We start from the raw sequence: 21,272 nt of genomic DNA, 5'->3' as shown, positions 1-21,272 counted from the left end.
TTCTCCGCCACCCCTCCCAGGCTACCGTTGCAGTTATCCCCCTATTTGTGTGATGAATTAATAAAGAATGCATGAATTTGAAACAACAACGACTTTACTGCCTCTGCAAGTGATAATCGAAGTGGGGAGGGGAGGGTGGTTGGCTTACAGGAAAGCAGAGTGAACCAAGGGGGCGGGTTTTCATCAAGGAGAAACAAACAGAACTGTCACACCGTAGCCTGATCAGCCATGAAACTGGTTTTCAAAGCTTCTCAGTTGCGCAGCGCGCCCTGCTGTGCTCTTCTAACTGCCCTGGTGTCTGGCTGTGCATAATCAGTGGCCAGGCGATTTGCCTCACCTTCTCACCCCACCATAAACGTCTCCCCCTTAGTCTCACAGATATCGTGGAGCACAGAGCAAGCCGTAATAACAATGGGAATACTGGGTTCGCTGAGGTCTAACCGAGTCAGTAAACTGCGCCAGCGCGCTTTTAAACGTCCAAATGCACATTCTACCACCATTCTGCACTTGCTAAGCCTATAGCTGAACAGCTCCTGACTATTGTCCAGGCTGCTTGTGTATGGCTTCATGAGCCATGACATTAAGGGGTAGGCTGGGTCCCCAAGGATAACTATAGGCATTTCAACATCCCCAATGGTTATTTTCTGGTCTGGAGAGTAAGTCCCTTGCTGCAGCTGTTCATACAGACCAGAGTTCCTGAAGATGTGAGCGTCATGTACCTTTCCCGGCCATCCCACATTGATGTTGGTGAAACGTCCCTTGTGATCCACCAGTGCTTGCAGCACCATTGAAAAATACCCCTTTCGGTTTATGTACTGGCTGCCTTGGTGCTCCAGTCCCAAGATAGATGCCCTATCGCCCCACCACGGTTCGGGAATCCCATTGCAACAAAACCATCCACTATGACCTGCACATTTCTCAGAGTCACTACCCTTGATAGCAGCAGCTCAGTGATTGTATTGGCTACTTGGATCACAGCAGCCCCCACAGTAGATTTACTCACTCCAAATTGATTCCCAACTGACTGGTAGCTGTCGGGCACTGCAAGCTTCCAGAGGGCTATTGCCACTCACTTGTGAACTGTGAGGGCTGCTCTCATGTTGGTATTCTTGTGCTTTAGGGCAGCAGAAAGCAAGTCACAAAGTTCCATGAAAGTACCCTTATGCATGCAAAAGTTTCGCAGCCACTGGAAATCATCCCAGACCTGCAACACTATGTGGTCCCACCAGTCTGTGCTTGTTTCCCGGGCTCAGAACAGGCGTTCCACGGCATGAGTCTGCCCCATTGCCACCAGGATGGCCAACTTGCCAGGGCCCATGCTTTGAGAGAAGTCTGTATCCATGTCCTCATCACTGTTGTCACTGCGCTGCCATCGCCTCCTCGCCTGCTTTTGCAGGTTCTGGTTCTGCATATACTGCATGATAATGCACGAGGTGTTTACAATGCTCATAACTGCCACGGTGATCGGAGTGGGCTCCATGCTTGCCGTGGTATGGCATCTGCAGGAGAGCAGAGTTGCAGGGGAAGCGGTGGTTGGATGACCAGTTTTGCAGACCTACTGCACCGTGTGCTGCCAGGACACAACAGCTGAGCGGGTTGCACGCTTGCCGTGGTATGGCAAGACAAGAGCAGCCGAGCAGAGTTGCAGCTGAAGCGCCCCTGTGAGACCACCAGGAGAGCAGAGTGGCAACAGAAGCGGTGGATGACGACAGTCATATAGAGGACCTTCGAGGTGGATTCATAGCATCAGGAGAGCAGAATGGCTGTGGAAGTGGTTGTTCGATGATGACGGTTAGCAGTCCTACTGCACCGTCTGCTGAAAGCAGTATGGCGCCTGCACAGAAAAAAGGCACGAAACGATTGTCTGCCATTCCTTTCATGGAGGGAGGGGCGACTGATGACATGTACCCAAAACCACTCGTGACAATGTTTTTGCCCCATCAAGCACTGGGAGCTTAACCCAGAATTCCAGTGGCTGCAGAGACTGCAGGAACTGCGGGAGAGCTACCCACAGTGCAACGCTCTGAAAGTGGACGCTAGCCTCGGTACTGTGGACGCACTCCGCCGACGTAATGCGCTTAGTGGGGACACACAGAATCGACTGTATAAAATTGCTTTCTAAAAAAATCAACTTCTATAAATTTGACCTAATTCTGTAGTGTAGACATACCATAAAAATCATGGCCTGAACAGAGATTTATGGATTTATGGCTTATTACAACAATCCGTAACCCACTAACCCCTTCTTTTGTCCTATGACTGCAGAGACCACTCTGCCCTGAATGGTCCCTTACACTATGTGCTAACTACTTATGCTAAACCATCTGTTCCACCTTGTCTTTAGCTGTGACACTGGGGCCTTGTCTACACTAGAGGGTTAAGATGATGCAAGTTACGCAACTTAAGTTGACATAGTTTACATTGACTTAACGCTTTTCTGTCGACATAGCTTCCTCCTCTTGTTGAGGTAGAGTACTAAAGTCAATGGAAGAGCTTTCTCCCACTGACTTATTGCATCCTCACCAGACCCGCTAAATCAGTGCTGCTGCATCGATCGCAGCAGCGCCGATTTACCCCGTAGCAAAGACAAGTCCTGGGATTACCTTTCCCAGACCTGAAGAAGAGCCTGTGCAGCTCGAAAGCTTGTTGGTCCAATAAAAGAACAGAAGCTGGTCCAATAAAAGATATTACCTGACCCACCTGACCCTCTAATATGCTGGGACCAACACAGCTACAATTACACTGCATACAATAATGGAAACCAAGCAGGCTAGTGCCATTTTCAAATTGCTATCAGCCAGCATGGACCCAATTGCTTGCTCAACGCCACTACACTGACAACCACGTACATGCAGAGGCTGGTTGGGCTGTATTTCAGCTCTCAAAGCCGGGTGATTCAGTTTTGGACTTTGCCCACTGCACCATGTGCAGATGATGTGGCAGCAGCAGTAGCAGAAGTTTCAGCAGCAGCAGAGGAAGCAGAAAGTAGACTAGGAAGAAGCCGACACTGAGCAACTACTACTACAGGAGCTGTTCCTGGAGCAGGTTCACACCACGCAACACTGTTTCTGGTTTGGGAAACCAGCATCAATAGGTGAAAAAGGATCATTCTGCAGACCTGTGATGACCAGCAGTGATGAGAGAATTTCAGGATGGTGAAGGCATACATGCAGCCTGGAGCTACAGCAGCAACGTACCGACACGTGGTGCTCCATACCCACTGAGAAGCTGGCCACCCCGATGTTAGTTGGCCAAGACAGATGAAGGAAATGAAAGGAAAAATACGTATATGGGCATGTGTCATAGAATCATAGAATATCAGGGTTGGAAGGGACCTCAGGAGGTCATCTCGTCCAACCCCCTGCTCAAAGCAGGACCGATCCCCAATTAAATCATCCCAGCCAGGGCTTTGTCAAGCCTGACCTTAAAAACTTCTAAGGAAGGAGATTCCACCACCTCCCTAGGTAATGCATTCCAGTGTTTTACCACCCTCCTAGTGAAAAAGATTTTCCTGATATCCAACCTAAATCTCCCCCACTGCAACTTGAGATCATTACTCCTTGTCCTGCCATCCGCTACCACTGAGAATAGTCTAGATCCATCCTCTTTGGAACCCCCTTTCAGGTAGTTGAAAGCAGCTACCAAATCCCCCCTCATTCTTCTCTTCCACAGACTAAACAATCCCAGTTCCCTCAGCCTCTCCTCATAAGTCATGTGTTCCAGTCCCCTAATCATTTTTGTTACCCTCCGCTGGACTCTTTCCAATTTTTCCACATCCTTCTTGTAGTGTGGGGCCCAAAACTGGACACAGTACTCCAGATGAGGCCTCACCAATGTCAAATAGAGGGGAACGATCACGTCCCTCGATCTGCTGGCAATGCCCCTACCTATACATCCCAAAATGCCAAAATGCCAGTGTCCTCTGGAGCGTGGACTTAAAAACAGTTGATAGTCAGAGCTTTAGCATAAGAGAGAGGCCAATTGCTTGGATGGAGCAGCAGCATTTTGAAGACTGAGTTGGGGAGCGAAAAGATAGTTTGGGCTCAGAGAGGGAGGAGGGCAGGGGCTGGAGACTCAGAAAAGCTTCTATATGACATCCACTTAAAATGGCTGTGGCCGTGAGACACCCAGAACAGAAGCTAGCACAGCTGTGTAGCATAATAATAATAATAATAAGAAGAAATTTTAAAGATAACTGACATGATGAGGTTCCCTTGACAGGATCTGACCCCTCAGTCCCAGCCTGGGATTCTGGCTAGGAATTGAGACCCCTTCTTGGGGTCGGTAGTGGTGTCACTGAGCAAAATCCTGTCTAGCTCCTCAAACAAGGAAAGGTCACATTTCCACAGTCAGACCTTGGTTTTAATGTACATTCTCCTGAGCCATTTGCTCTTCATCCTGTACTGTTGGCGTCCCGGTGTGTCCTCATGGACAACTGCTTAGCAATATTCACAAAAAGATCTTTACTCTGGTGGCTGGCTTCCTGCACCAACACTTCTCCCCAGATGGCAATGAGATCTAGGGTCTCAGCATGGGTCTAAGCAGCTTCTCAAGCCATGCTGTAAGGATTCTGGAGTAATGTCGCAGCAATGCTGATATACTCAAATCCAGGAGCAAAAGAACAAATTCTGGCTCCACACCAGTTTTTAAAATGGGGAGAGGACATCCAGTCAACTTGACACCAGAGCAGTGTAGGGCACATAGCAAGTTACACAGACAGGTCAGTAACAGATGCCCACAAATCAGCGTGAGATAGAAGTTGGAAGACTACAAAGTAGTGAGCAACAGCATTGTGTGCACACGAACAATAGACCAAATTCAATTTGAAAGAGGACTTCAGAGTTCATGATAAATATGGAGTGAGCGCGCTATATGAATTGCATTGTGTGTATGCAAGCATCTTTAAACCAGATTAATTTAACTTAATCCAGTTTAAACACCCCCTGCCCCATGCAGACTAGCCCTTAGATTCTCTGTGCCTCATTCTCCATCTTCAAACAGACAACAGCAGTTCCCTACCTCAGAAGGGTGGTATGAGGACAAGTGCATTGAAAATTGTGAGACACTCAGATACAACCCCCACACACACACATTATTGCAGTATCAGATAAGTATCAACGATGGATGGATGGAGTAATCGAAGAGCAGTCTGCCCTAGGACTCTCATCATTACGAGCACTGAGCTGAACTGATGTTAACTGTGGGAAAATTTTCAAGTGTCCCTAGTGTAGACAAGGGATCTGTGCCTCAGTTGTTCTCTCTGTAAGAAGGGAATGATAAGTATTTTCCTATCACACAGGAGAGCTGTGAAGCTTACTCGGTGTTTCCAAAGCACTTTGGAATCCTTGAACAAGTAGCACTTTTGAAGTGAAGTTCATTACCATGAAGCACTCAAGCCTGGTCTACACTACCAAGTGAGGTCAACATAAGCCGCCTTGCGTCAACCTAGTTGGACACATGTCTACACTTAAAATTTGTCTCCAACCGTCGTAGACACCCAGTTACAGGGACTTAGAACTCCACCTCTCAAAGAGCCACTGACACCGTGTTACCTATGTTGACCCTCCAGCAGCTTCCCACAATGCCAGACACTGACTGCTCTAATCTCATTTGTGAACTGCCCAGAGGTCACAGAGACCAGAAGCCCCCTCACTTTAAAGCCTGGAAATTTTTGAAATGTCTTTTCCTGATTGTCCATCTTGGCAAGTACATCTAGCTGCTCTCCATTGTTGTGTGTCTGCCCAGCTGACCATGCTGGCTACACGTGCTAGATGCACTCCAGCCTAGAGGCCAGGCAGGCACAGCTACGGACCAGCTGTAGAAACGAGGACATCTATGAGCACATTGCACAGGGGATGCAGGAGAACGGTAAGACAGGGATCAGCAGCAGTGCTGCACAAAAGCGAAGGAACTGCAGCTGGCATATCAGGAAGCCAACAGTCAATCCAATGCCAAGCTGCAGACCTACTGCTTTTACAAAGAGCTGCATGCATAGTTGGTGGAGCCTCCACTCCCAGTTCCTCCCCCACACCCATCAACGTGGATCCTCGGAGAAGCCTGAGGCACTGATCCCTGCTGCGAACAGTGCGGGTCAGACGAGGAAGAGGCGGAGGATGCGGGACATGGAACTGGTGGATTCATCTGTGCTGTGAGCCAGAACCCGTTTGAGACTTCATGACAGTCCAATCAGTGGAGCATGGGTGAGCCTGATATAGAGGAAGGAACCTCAGGTACATGTGTAAGTGTATTTCCCATTACAATGATGTACTGACGGTGTCCCCAGCTTAATGGGACACAGCTATTGATGTTTCATTAATTTACCATATTAGACGAGGCAGTGGGACAACAAAGAGAGGTAGTGTTGTTATCCGCTTTTCACTCCCCTGTACAGTTAGGCGGGAGGGGCCAAGCAGAGCAGTTAGTTTATGCGTACAGAGATGTCTCTTGAATCCTCCTGAGACTCTCAATGAAACATTCATGGAGGTACTCTGCAATCCTCTCCCTACAGCTTCTAAGGATGGCAGCCTTATTTCTTCCTCTGCAGTAGGACACTGTCCCACGCTGCTCAGCGATAACGTTTGTAGGCATCATTGCAGTACACAGGCTACCAGCATACGGGCCCACCCAGCTTCAGGACAGCAGCAGCAGCTGGGCTCCCTGTGCCTTTGTCTCCCTCAAGAGGGAGATATTAGCTAAAATCACCACTGCCTGTGGCAAATGGTGCCAGTATTCAGTGCCACTGCCTGAATGGCTCATAGTTTCATGCAACTGAACAATTTCCCTCGCCTCTGGCAGGCCGTATTCACCATGGCTGGTGCTGTGAGTGGTGCTGTGCACAAGCATTCCAAAACAGAAGTGTCAATCAGCATGTCTTGTTTAAAACTTTAGGGGAGCAAGGGATGGAAGTTCTCAATCTTAACTTTTGCTTCCTGTTGTGACTCTACTGATTATGGTACCTCTGTGTGTTTTATCTGAGGCTGCTGCCGTTGTGGCCTTGAGGGGTACCCCCTCCACACCCATGGAACGCCTGAGCCAGATAAGGAGGAGAAAGATGGACTCAGGAGTACATGTTCAGTGAAATCCTGCAAGCCAGTGCTGCATCATATTGTGAACACAAAGCCTTGGGGATCAATACTGCAGACAGCCTGGAGAAGAAAAGAGCAGACAGGAGAAAGACTCAGGAGTCCCAGCAGCAAAAGGAGAGGGAGATGCACCAAGACATATTCGGGATTCTCTAGCAGCAAACACAGACGCTGCACACTCTTGTGAATCTACAGGTTCAGCAAACACAGACTCGCCTCCCTTTGCAGTCCATGAAGAACTGCATTAGGGCACCTCCCGACACCGCCCCCTCAACATTACACATGACATCAGGGGCGACATCCCTATCCCTACCACTCCACCCCGGTAGACACTGAGGACAACCACATCTTCACATACAGCAACCATGACACTCACAGGTCAGTGTATGTGCAGATAAAATGGAAATGAATCATAGAATAAAATATCAGGGTTGACCTCAGGAGATCATCTAGTCCAACCCCCTGCTCAAAGCATGTTCCTTCCCCTTGTTAACTTCTGTTCCATTAATTTATTAATTTTATGTATTTGCTTTTAAGTTGCACAGACTTTTCTTTGCATTGATTTTATAACTCAAAATTCTATTCTTTGGAAAACAATCCATTGTTAGTAGTTCCCAACATACGCTGCAGAGAGCCTAGCAGTACTGAAAACACCCACTTAGTTGGGTCACACTGTGCAATAACAACTCATAAGGATCAGTGACAAACACAGTGTAATCATCACAAATGTACAACAAGCACCACAAAATTAATAGGTTCTTTGTTAGTGTTATATTCATAGATGTACAGCAAGCACCACACAATTCTTAACAGGCCCCAAAACAGCAGGGTCAGGTAGAGCACAGTACACCATGACACATTACTCACTGAAAGAGCACTTTAACAAAGCCTCCCTAAGCTGTATAGATCCATGTTGAGCTTTTCTAATAGCAATTGTGTCTAGCTCTTCAAACTCAGTAGACAGACACTCCACCTCTGCCCTCCACCCTGGCAGAAATGTCCCCCCCTTTGCTTCACAGATATTATACAGGACACAGCAAGCAGCTATAACCACTAGGATGTTTTTGCACTGAGAGCCAATCTTGTGAGTAAACAACGCCAGCGTACCATCAATCTACTGAAAGCACATTCAACTGTCATTCTACACTTGCTAAGCTGGTAGTTGAATCATTTCTTGGTGTCAGGGTGGCTGGTGTACAAGAGAGCAAGGGGCAGGATGCGTCCCGGAGGATCACAATTGGCATTTCAACACTGCCAATGGCAATCTACCAGCAGAGAAAGAAAGTCCCTGCTTATAGCTTTCTATGCAGTCCTGTGTTCTTGAAGATGCGAGCATCATGCACCTTTCCCTGACCAGCCCACACCGATGTTGGTGAAGTGTCCCCAATGGCCCACTAATGCTTGCATAACCATAGAAGAGTTACTCTTTCTGTTGATGTACTCTATGACGGGGAGGACTGGTGCCAAAACAGGGATATGTATACCATTGACTGCACCACTGGAGTACGTGAATCCCACTTCAGCAAATCCATCAACGAAGGCCTGCACATTGCCGAGAGTCCCAGTGATGCACAGCAGGAGACAACTAATGGCCCTGCACACCTGGATGACAACAGCCCTTCAAAATGATTTCCCAATGACCAGAAGCAATCCAACATTGCAAGTTTGCCACTGGCTTCTCCACTGTCACTGCAGCTCTCATTCTGACATCCCAGTGTTGGAAGGATGGAGTGAAATGAGCACACAGTTCCAGGAACATGGTCTCGGACATCTGAAAGTTCTGCAGCCTGCGTTACGATGAAATCCCACCAGTCGGTGGTTGTTTCTTGGGCCCAAAAGCAGCATTCCACCATTTGCAGCTGCTCCATGAATGCCAACAACCTGCAATGGAGTCTCACTATGTCCCAGAGCAATCTGTTCTCCCAAAAATTGCCACTTTCCCTGTTGACTCGGTTCTTCTTGCAGCTCTGCAAACACCAGAGGATGGTGGGTCCTGTGCTTGCAACACTCATGACAACAGCACAGAGCTGTGCAGGTTCCATGCTTCAGTCAGAGAGGGAGAACAGCACCAAATCCCATGCAGTTTGTGGGATTTTTATAAAAGGCAAAAAATTATGGGATATAGACACTGTCATAAACATAAAGGGAAGGGTAACCACCTTTCTGCACACAGTGTTATAAAATCCCTCCTGGCCAGAGGCAACATCCTGTTACCTGTAAAGGGTTAAGAAGCTCAGCTAACCTGGCCGGCACCTGACCCAAAGGACAAATAAGGGAACAAGATACTTTCAAATCTTGGAGTGGGGGGAGGCTTTTGTTGTGCTTTCTGTTTACATGGTGGTTCTCTCTTGGGACTGAGAGAGGCCAGACAGAAATCCATCTTCTCCAACCCATCCTAATCCAAATGTCCAATATTGCAACCAGTATAGGTAAGCCAGGCAAGGCGGATTAGTTTATCTTTTGTTTTATGTGAATTTTCCCTGTGTTAAGAGAGAGGTTTATTCCTGTTTTCTGTAACTTTAAGGTTCTCTCCAGAGGGGGATCCTCTGTGTTTAGAATCTGAATACCCCGTAAAGTATTTTCCATCCTGATTTTAACCTCTCTTTTTTTTTAATAAAATCCTTCTTTTAAGAACCTGACTGATTTTTCCATTGTTCCAAGATCCAAGGGTTTGGGTCTTTGATGATTTTGTAACAAATTGGTTAGGATATTATTCTCAAGCCTCCCCAGGAAAGAGGCTGTGTAGATCTTGCGGGGATATTTTGGGGAAAGACATCTCCAAGTGGTCTCTTTCCCTGTTCTTTGTTTAAAATGCTTGGTGGTGGCAGCATACTGTTCAAGGACAAGGCAAAGTTTGTACCTTGGGGAGGTTTTTAACCTAAGCTGGTAAGAATAAGCTTAGGGGGTCTTTCATGCGGGTCCCCACATCTGTACCCTAGAGTTCAGAGTGGGGAAGGAACCCTGACAGACACTGTTCCCTCTAAGATGTGCGCGTGTGCTCATGCACACAGATCCTAAACCCCACGCACACGGCAAAACACCACGTGCACAAAATTTGCACAGAAGAAATTTTTTGTGCACACGGCCTGTCAAAAATTAGAGGGAACATTGGATATAGATGACATTATGGAAAGGAGATAGCTGCATGCTGGGAAGTTGAGCCCTTGCTCATAGTCACCCTGCGTGACTCATTTCTGCAGTACCACGCAGTGGCAGGCTGCCCACTGGGATACCTACCCATACTGCACCGCACCGTGCAATGACACAAGCACTCCTAGTGAGCACGCCTGTTGCTGATACAAGGAGCCAAACGCTATATAGGCAGTCCTCGGACTTACAACACAATTGGTTCCTGAAAATTGCATCGTAACTCGTAACAGCAATCCATTCCATTGCGGGATGGAGCACCATAAAGTCAAAACCAGTTGTCGTAAGTCGAATCAGAGTGTCAATTGAGAAACGTCATAAGTGCCATTCATTGTAAGTCGAACATCGTAAAGTCAAGGGCTCCTTGCACTAACTGCGGCAGCTTTATGCCAATATAACTTGCGTCAGGAAAAGTTTGTAGACACAGTCTTAGATACCTACCATGGTGATGAGTCAGTATAAACTCCTAGATTAGAATCTAGTCCAGAAGGGACTGGACTGGACTGGACTGGACCAGCAGGAGATGCTTGAAGCCAGGACTGAGTTACACTGGCAGAACTGCATAAGATAAATTTGCATAAAACCTACACTGTATTGTGTTTGGCTTTAACCAGTGCTCAATGACAAATAAACCAGGTTTTTCAGCGAAGGTCATGTCTACACTAACGAGCTTACAACAGCACGGCTGTACCCATGCAACTGCACCACTGTACGATTATTCATGTAGCTGCTCTATGTCAGAGGGAGAGAGCTCTCCCGTCAACATAATAAAACCACCTCTACGAACAGCAGCAGCTGTCTCAACAGGAGATCTCCTGCCATCATAGCACTGTCCACACAAATGCTTCTGACAGTATAACTTATGTCACTCAGGGGGGTGTTTTATTCACACCGCCGAGCAACATCAGTTATACTGACAGAAGTAGTAGTGTAGACATGGTCTAAGACTGTAACAAAACTTTCAAGAGACTGACAATTTGTTGGGGTCAATAGCCTGGCTGTTGGTGGATTCTCTGTAACTTGAAGTCTAAATCAAGGTTTGAGGACTTCAGAAACTCAGCCAGAGTTGTTGGGCCTACTATAGGAATGGGTGGATGAGGTTCTGTGGCCTGTAATGTGCAGGAGGTCAGACTACATGATCATGATAGTCCCTTCTGGCCTTAAAGTCTATGAAAGATAGAACAGCAGCTTTAACTTGTGCCTTCTTCTTGTCTTTATCTTTGAAACATTTAAAGTCAGATATTTACAAATGCAAGAAAAAAAATCTAATCTAAACACATTGTTCCTTACATCAATTTACACCCTTAAGGCATGTTTAAAAAAAAAAAAAAGGATTATAAAGGAAACGAATACTACCGACATTACAGCTCCCTGAGCAGTGCTGCTCTGGTTACAGTGCTCGACAGCACCCTCACTCCCTCCACTGCACCCACTGGGCTTATCCTGCCGGGCCACTGAATAATGGCTAACCTGGTGCCTGCCCTCTATTAGTGTTTTTACTTGTCTGGGTAACGTGCAAGGAAACCCATGATTACACACTAGGAACTCCCTCTCAGACACACAAAGGGACTCACAGCTACAGGAACTGGAAACACAATACCCTTCTGCGACGACATTTCATCTCACTAGAACTGTTGGTCCCAATACCCGAGGGGCCCACACTGTCTTCCCAAGAGTTCCAAATACAGTGATAGGTCCAACCTCTGCACTTGGAAACTCAGAGTAACCAGTGCAAATATGTAACTTAACACTTAGCAGAACAACCCCTGGAAGTTTCAACCCACACGAGAGGAGGCTGAAATCTGAAACGGTTCCAAGGGTCAAACAATGCGACTTAATAGAACCAACCTAGACCACCTAGGGTAGGGTCACCTGCTCTGGCAAGGAGCAGCAATGAGTGGCTCCAGCAGGAGCCTGGTTCAACTCTCACAGAGGAGTGTTGACATGGAACCCTGGATTAGGGCAAAGAGATCCCAGAGGACATACATACACTCAGAAAGGAGTATATACAAATATCAGATTCCCTTAATTTGGAAGGGACCTTTATAGAGTACGTTACCTAGATATCCCCCAGGATGGGATTGGTTCATTCTTACAAAGCCAACCCTCATAGAGGGGGGTGCATTTTCCACCCTCAATCTCTCCAGTGATGGTGTCTCCAGAGCTTCTTCAGAAACTTGTTCCATTCCCTGAACTGTTTAGAGTTAAAGATTTTCTCAGTATTCAACCTAAGTTTTCCCCCCTGCAGTTTAAGCCCATTAGCTCCAGTTCTGTCCTAGCAGACTAATAAGAACTAATCCCTGTCCCCTTTCTATATTGCAGAGAGACCTCCGTCATCTCCTCCAGCCTGCAGTCCCCTTCCCTTGCCCTTTCCTCGCGTCTTCTTTCACAAACATTTTATTGCTCTCCTCTGAACTTTTGCATCTGAAGAAGTATTTTTTTTTTACTCACAAAAGCTTATGCCCAAATAAATCTGTTAGTCTTTTAAGGTGCCACCGGACTCCTCGTTGTTTTTGTGGATACAGACTAACACGGGGCTACCCCTCGGATTCTGAGCTTTTGCCACTTTGTTTATGTCTTTTTAAAAAGAATGTGGGGCCCAAAACCACACTTGGGCTCCAAGTGAAGCCTAGCCAGGACTGAGCAGAGCAGTTGTCTAGTTTGCTCTGTCTGTGATATGCCTGTCAATACCACACAGCCATAGGGCATTTGCTGGTTTTGTGGCGACATTCACTAGAACACCCATATCCTCCCCTCTGTGATCCTGCTATCAAGTATTTTGATACTCTCCTCCAACATATTTGTGAGTCCTCCTTGTTTTGCATTATTTGTGAATCTGATTGGTGTATTCTTAATTCTATCCTCAAGTACCGAAAATATCTAGTACTGCATACACCTTCAGGGACTCCACCAATCACTGAACCATTCATTACTCCTTGTTGGACTTCCTAGACAGGTATGTATCCATGCTGTAACAGTTTCATCCAATTCCCATTCCTTTGATTACCTGTGTCCCCTGGAACTGCCCAGAGACTATCTGAAAAGTCAAAGGTTAAGGACTAAATGTCCCAAATGTGTTTGCTTTAGCTATCGCTGTTAAAGTACCTCACAGCATATTTTGCAGTGTCTTTTCAACCATCTGCATTGGAGAGAACAAACAGATGGCCGTTTCCAGTTCCACAACAGTCAAAATAAGCTACCTGAATTCTAGCAGACTCTCCTTCACTGAAGGTTTGTTTTTATCTGACATTGTTCTTGCTCTGGCTCCAATGAGATGCTAAAACGCTCAGATCAGCAGGCAACTTAGCTGTGGGGCACAATCCCATTCCTGCATGAGTCCAGGTGTGGTGGGGGAAGGGACACTCCATAGGCAGATACAATTAACAGCAGTCACGCAGAGGAAGAGCAAAGCTTGTGACAAGCATTGTTAATACAGGTTGATCAGGAAAGAAGGGAAACTGTTTATTTCCTATATAAAAACTACCTGTAGTTCCCTCTCATCCTGGGCTCCCAGTGACCAGGCACATCACATCCTTTGTGGCTGATGCACTCACTAGAATCAATGTGTATCTTTTAAAAAAAAGAAAAGGAGTACTTGTGGCACCTTAGAGACTAACCAATTTATTTGAGCATAAGCTTTCGTGAGCTACAGCTCACTTCATCGGATGCACTGAAACCTGTGCATCTTTTAACTCTCTCCTCCTTTTACTACTGAATATTGCTTTTCATTCTGTGCCTGGCAATAAATCCCTGCAGCCTTGGCAAACCCAGCTGAAATACTGAAGAGCAAAAGGCATCTTCCGCTTCTGAGAGACCTTGAGAAGAATAATTTAGTCTAGTTTGCAAGGCTGAACTATCACTAAAAATGGACAACAAGCAGGTTGAGGATTATAAATGGTCTTTATTGCTATCAAGATTTAGAAGAAATAGAAGCAATTCCTATTTTCAATAAACCTGTGAAATCCTCACTGGAAAATCCTTTACTTGAATACAGAATCCATCCAATATAAACCGGTCACTATTAGAATGTTTTATATTGATCCCTACTTTATCAGAACCTCGGGCTCATTTAAAACATGCACTTGCTGAACTCTATGACAAAGCTTTTTCACAACAACTGCAGATTTCCCTTGGCCTCAGGTGGTCACTGTGATTTTGCAGACCCCTGTATTCACTGTGAGAGGACCTCCGCCTGTTACCAGATAGCTTGAAATTCACTCAAATACAGACACATCACATGCCCTACTATAGCAGCACTAATCAAACAAACAACAGCCTGAAAATACAGGTCAATGGCAAAATTCCCTTGACTTCAGGGGGAGCAGGATCAGACTCATGTTTTTCACAGCATGTGTTAGTTTCCAGAGTGCATCATTACGTAAAAAATTCATTGCGATATCTGCATATATATATATAACAGTGGCCACCACCCAAAAGCACAGGAAAAGGGGAAGGAGCTACATGTTACAGTAAATTGTTAAGAATTAAAATATTTTCATTCACGTTAGTGAAACCATTGGGATATAAATAAACCTCGAACAGGGACTCAAAACAGACCAGATGACTCATGTTCATTAGTCATAATTCTATAACAACTATAATTCCAATCCTGTTAGGTGCTAAGCACCCTCAATTCCTATTTAAGTGACTGGAAATTGAGGGCATTCAGCCTCCAGATCCTAAGAGCTCATTTTTCCAAAGATGAAAAGCGAGTTCCAAAGTGAACTCATCCACTGTATCACCTACTCCCTTAGGATGGGTTCATCTGGCTTAATCTGTCACTTTCCACAGACAAGAGCTATTTTTTCCTGTTCTCTGCAAGTGACAACATGATTCTTTAAATATCTGCTCGCAAAGGTTATATATAGTAACACTCTGGCACTTTAAAAGGAGCCTCATGTGCTGGGTAAGAGTTTATGTTCTTAGCCAAACTGACGGGTGGCTACAGCATCTGAACCACTGAGAAAAGAACAGGGTTTAAAATGTTCTGCCAGCAGAAAACCAGTATTTCCCATCATGCCTGTGACTGGGCGCATTTTGTGCCAATCTACCTCTTCCACGCAAGTCCATTCCAATTAACAAGGCCTCTCAGGGGCCAAGTGGGAAGACAACTAGGCCCATTATGCAGATGAGACAAGAAAGAAGAGGGGCAGGGGAAACAGTAATCTCCCCCGTACAGTATTTTATTAAATATTATTGTTTTGGGCTGCAAAGGCAACCAGGGATAGCACTCTCCAGCTATTGTGCTTTGCAGTGAGCTGCTTTCAAGTTGTTTTTTACTGAAGAAATTAAAGTCACACCACCAAGTTAGAAATCACACTTCATAAGATTTTCTTCTGTGATTATAAGTAACACCTTCGATTATTAATACTTATTAATCACAAATATTCTCTTTTTATTCAGTTTATGTAGTGCATTTGATATCACTTTGTATCTAGTCAGTTTCCCACTTTCTCCAGTGTAGTCAGTCTGTTTATGCTGTTTGTGAGGGTCTTTTGCACAGCACTAGAGGAGAGAAAAACGTTTTTAAAATATAGGGAAATTTTACTGAAAAACTGGAGATGCTGGTAGAAGGACTCAGGGGTAGGCATGGTACCTGAATCCATTTGCAAATCTTTTTGCCTGGATAGTTTTCAAGTTCACATGTACCTTGAAATAGGGAGATTCCAAATCAGATTTTTGAGTGCAAGTTTTCTCTTAATGTAGCCCATTAACTGCATGGTGCGAAAGCTGGACTGGGAGGACACATCAGTGAGATGCACACATATACACATATTAATGGTTATGGGGTACATTCTCCCCCCTCACCTCCATTTACTACTCACTAGTTCCACTGAAATCCATGGGCAAACATGTACTACTCAGCGTAAGTAAGGATGGCATAATGTGGCCTTTCGGAATGAAGACAGTATTTCCATTTGAGTTTTGTACACTGTGCCAACCCCACTACACTATAGAGAAATTTCCGCCTTTCTCCCCTAGCTCAGTCAGCAGGCAGTGGAGGAAGATGGATCTTTGAAATTGGACATTCACTAGAAAAGGGGAACATTCAGGAGTGGGTTTACCTATCAGTGAAATGGAAACTTCAGAGGCCTCACTGCATTGAAAGCTTGGCAGCCAGGCTGGGGAGCAAGAGGCACTGACTTAAAATTAAACTGCCCCAAAATGTGCTCAATGCCCTTTCAGCAGAGAGCCGTGACCCGCCTGCTACCATCAGTTCTTACATTCTATTACCGGGGTGGGCAAACTTTTTGGCCTGAGGGCCACATTGGGGAATAGAAATTGTATGGCGGACCATGAATGCTCACAAAATTGGGGTTGGGGTGTGGGAGGGGATGAAGAGTTTGGGGTGTAGGAGGGTTCTCTGGGCTGGGACTGAGGGGTTCAGAGGGCAGGAGAGAGATCAGGGCTGGGGTGCAGGAAGGGGTGCAGGCTCTGGGGTGGGGCTGGAGATGAGAGGTTTGGGGTTCAAGAGGGTGCTCTGGGCTGGTATCAACAGGGTTTGGAGAGTGGGAAGGGGATCAGGGCTGGGGCAGGGGTGTGGGGAGAGGCTCAAGGGTGCAGGCTCCGAGCAGCTCCCAGAAGCAGTGGCATGTCCCTTCTCCAGCTCCTATGTGGAGGCGTGGCCAGGCAGCTCTGCATGCTGCCCCATCTGCAGGCACCACCCCTGCAGCTCCCATTGGAGAGCTGGAGGGGGCCATTGGAGTGCACAGGAGTGGGAGCGGGGCCATGCCTCGGCTTCCAGGAGCCGACCCAGCACCTAAGCTGGAACGGGGCCGAGCCATGTGATCTGGACCTCCCGAGCCACTGCCCCGGCTGGAGCGCTGAAGTGGGACCAAGCTGCGTGGTGCAGCCCGCAACCCAGCGCCCTGGCTAGAGTGTTGGAGTGGGACCAAGCTGTGTGGTGCGGCCCCTGACCCAGTGCCCTCGCTGGAGTGTCGGAGTGGGGCCAAGGCACGTGGTGCAGCACCCCCAGCCCAGCACCCCAGCTGGAGCACCAGAGCAGAGGCAAGCTCCAGACCCTGCTCCCCAGTGGGAGCTTGCAGCCCAGCTTAAAATGGTCTGTGGGCCATAGTTTGCCCACCCCCATTCTATTAGCAAAGTGGTTTAACATTCAATGTTGTTTTTTGCAACAGAACCCTGACAGTGGCTATCCAGCTATAATGTGCTTGAAATATATGAAGGCAGCCTGAATGAAGGCAGAGATATGGGAGTGCCTGAAAGTGACAAAGAGAGTTGCTGGGAGAGAACCTTGGTCTGACCAAAGGGAGTGCTGTGGGTGTGTAGCAGGAGAGGACAGCAGTCAGGGAGGGAGCAAGGAAATGTACCAACTTCATGTGAAAGAAGAGCAAAAGCCAGTGCAGAGATTTAAGAAGAGGGATGGAGAGAGCTGGTAAGAGAAATGGGAAGGCAGGGGGGACCCAGAGAGAGGGAGGAGGCGGCACAGCCACATCCTGGACGAGTGTCCTAGCTGTACAGAGAGTTAATGATTGTAGAGAGAGAAGCATTGGAAGGGGCCCGGATACGAGGTTAGGAGGCGACCATTTTTAAGGATTCCTATTTTCTACCAAGAGTTTCAGCCAAATGGATTATCTCCCCAAAGAGCCTAATCCACACCACATCCCTCTCTGGGACTCCAAAGGCCCACATCCTCTGAACTGTAGAACAGGAAGAGGTTTCTCTGCTGCAGGCTCTGAAACAGAGTTGCTCCTGGTAGAGGAATAATTCTGGGTCTCTAAAGGAGAATTCATAGCTTAGACCAGGTGAAGCTCTCCAGATACCTGAGCTAGCCAATCAGCAATGATGCTACTTCTATGCATTGCAGTTGTGTCAGTGTGTGTTTAAAGCGATCCATAGACTTAAAACAAAAAACAAAGCACTTACACTTTCTAGTCCTTCAGTCTATGCTGTTTTCACTTAAAAAGAATCAGCAAGGACTGGATGGTTCAGGAGACAGGAAAGGGGATACTTGGCTTCCACCTCTCCATCACCAACATGAACCATGTGCACATCAGTAGCACCAAATGCTACCACCATCCAATGACTGTTGAGTGACAATGTTGAAGCAAGCTACTGATCTCAGTCCATTGACTAACAAAGGTACCAGCCCTCCTTCCCTCCACAAAGACAAAAAAACATGGGCTGTTGGCACTCTGAGAAGATATCCCCAAACCAAAATGGACACAGATACTGAACACCCCTTCTTGGCCTTAACCAAGCACTGGCAATGGCCCACTTTCACAAACACTCAGCAAAAGAATAAACCACATAGGACGGATATTAGTCATGCACGACTAGAAGGTGCTCAAACACTATGCTGAGAAGAGTGGTATGAGAACCTATATAGAACAGAATATAGAGCAAAAAGAAAAGACATAAAAAGCAAATCCATAGTATAATCTCCTGTTCATCTAAGAGCATCTCAAGGATACAGCCCTCTGTCTCCAAGTTTCCCTATCCAGTGCAACTTACATTCACCTTCAGAGCACATAAGCTCTTACAGTGACAAAGCAGGCTCCCTCTACAGGAACAACAGTTCTTCATCCTCACTCCAGTTCCAGCCAACAATGTTCTTACTCTGTGTTCTCCAAGGATCACACCATAAGACATCTTCTCTCTTACATTCCTTGTAAAATGAATTATGTTGCAAGATGGGCATATTAAACTCCTGTCCCAGCAGTTAATGTTGTATGCATGTCCGCTCCCTCTTTCATAAACCAGATGCCAGATTGACATTTGATGCAATATATCATTATTTATGTATTGTCATAAGTGCACAAAGTGATGTACAACATGTGAACTGAGCCAACCAATAAGTCCTCGTCACAAAGACCTTACAGTCTAAGGGCCATAAACATTTGTTTACATGATTCTGCTCAGTGAGGGATAGCCTTATGAGAGGCACATCTTGTCTTCTCAAGGATCCCAGGGGGACAGCAGTCAAACAATACACTGTAAAGAGAGAAACAGGACAGGGACAGAGAAAATGCACTTCAGTATGTCTTCTAAATGGAAATTAAAACTTTAAGGTTGTGTCTACACTGCAATCAGGTGGTGCGATTGCTGCACCTGTAGACATACCTGAGCTAGCTTTGGTCTACCAAAGTACAATAGTACCCCAGAACATACTGCAGCAGCTAGGCTGTACCACCACACAAGCTGTTGTGGCTACCCGGTTATTGTTACTCAAGCTATCTTTGATCTAGCGGAAGCTACAGTCACACCTCCTGCCTGCAGTGCAGACAAAGGGCACGTCGACACTATGGGGGCTCCAGCTGCGCAGCTATGGTACTGCTGTTGTGCCGAAGTAGAGCCATAGTGTAGATGCTTTCTACAGAGCTGGAGCGGGGTTTTCTGTTGCTGTTGATAATCCATCTCTCCAAGCGGTGGTATCTAGGTCAACACAGCACATCGACAGTGGGGTTAGGCTGGCTTAACTACGGTGCCCTGAGGTGTGAATTTTTCACACCCCCGACCATTGTAGCTATGTCAAACTAACGTTTACGTAAAAAGAAAAGGAGTACTTGTCGCACCTTAGAGACTAACAAATTTATTTAAGCATAAGCGTTCATGAGCTTTAAGTGTGGATCAGGCCATATCCAGGGATTCAACTGTACTTCTAGCCTGGAGATGCATTACTGATGGCTGACTGGACTCCTGAAATTCATGTAGGGTCAGATGTAATTTGCTAGCCAATTTTCTCTTAAAGTAAACAGACTCTAGTGATTACATATGCAACAGTAGCTGCTTTACAACCCAGAAAAACTCCTCACTTCTCAGCAGAGCTTTCGGTCTGCGGGCCCAGTTCACCATTGTCCTGTGTCTTGTGCACTGATTTGCACCAATGCACAGTGAGTGCACGGGGGGAGTAAAACTCTACTGTCCGATTTGGCAGCATTTTACAACCACAGCGCACCAGCATAAACATGGTCCAGGGCAACAGTGAATCAAGCCCAATGGTGGTCCACAAGCTAAGTGAAGGTCTTCTAGATTTGTGTCTCATCCAAAATTGTCAACAGCCATTAGTGCTGATTATTGTTGTTTGTACTGCGGTAGAGCCTAGGAGCTCTAGTTACGGATGAGGATCCCGCCGTGCTGGGCACTGCATTGCACATCCACAGAACAAAAAGAGGTCCCTGTCCCAAACAGCTTACAATCCACTCTGTCTCTCCCTCTACTATTCAGTGCCTTTCCTATATATTCTGACGGAAGACCTGAAATCCCACTTTCCAGATTTCTGGAGGAAGGCTTGTCTTGGGGAAGTAGTATCTTTCCCCACTGCTTCCCTCCCTACTTGAATAAACCACCCTGGTATTAAGGCTAGACAGAAAGAAGAACTGGGAGTGGGTGTCTGCCCTTATTTCACCAGGGGCTTGTAGCATGCTTGTGTTTAAAGGGCCAACCTGAATTATGTGAGTAAGGCTCTGCCTACATTAGCTGTATTTTCCTAAAGTTTCCCATGGTTGTGATACAGAGAAGGAAATCTTAAGAATGTGAGTGTAGTGTGAACAAAGCCTAGGAGCCTGCTTCTCCTCAGCAGGCTTGTCTACACTAGACAGCTGCGCTACTGGAACGTTCATTGGTGTGTCTGAACTGGTGCAAGTGACAAAAGTGCAATGTATCCATATCATGCATTGGGTGGGTATGGGACACCATGTCCATACACAATACTCGCAGCAAGTATTGCAGGGATTGTTACCCTACAATGCCCTGCACAGCTCCCAGGGGCAAATACATTGTGTCTTTGATACATAGAATATCTTTCCAACTGTAAGTGCCTCAATGCTCCCATGTAGACAAAAGAGACAAGGTGGGTGAGATAATAGCTTTTCCTGTGTCTCTCATATCCTGGGACTAACACAGCTGAAGAACACTGCAAACACCAGTGTAGATAAGGCTTTTGTGATTAGAGTGGTGTGCTGAGGTTTAAACAGTCTGTGTAGAAATGCAGTGCTCCTGTAACAGAAAACAAATCCTTCAGGAAACCACTGCTTTACAGGACAGATCATTTAAATGTAGGAAAAAAGCAGACCATGTTTTGAA

At 46.4% G+C, this 21,272-nt stretch overlaps 1 protein-coding gene across 4 annotated transcripts in view; it reads right to left on the bottom strand.

The window, feature by feature from the left end:
* HIP1 (huntingtin interacting protein 1) overlaps window positions 1-21,272 on the bottom strand; it is a 165,762-nt gene that overhangs the window by 137,931 nt on the left and 6,559 nt on the right. For 2 of the 4 annotated variants that reach the window (XM_073315946.2, XM_073315945.2), the window contains exon 2: window positions 18,702-19,181. The exons of the other annotated variants lie outside the window; for them this stretch is intronic. In XM_073315946.2, coding sequence (XP_073172047.2) covers window positions 18,702-18,965 — 264 coding nt within the window. In that variant the 5' untranslated portion in view covers window positions 18,966-19,181. The remainder of the gene's footprint in view (window positions 1-18,701; window positions 19,182-21,272) is intronic. 4 annotated transcript variants of the gene reach the window in all.

This window comes from Lepidochelys kempii, chromosome 17, assembly GCF_965140285.1.
Source record: "Lepidochelys kempii isolate rLepKem1 chromosome 17, rLepKem1.hap1, whole genome shotgun sequence".
Taxonomy (NCBI): Eukaryota; Metazoa; Chordata; order Testudines; family Cheloniidae; genus Lepidochelys; species Lepidochelys kempii.
This window is presented reverse-complemented; position numbering and strand designations above follow the sequence as displayed.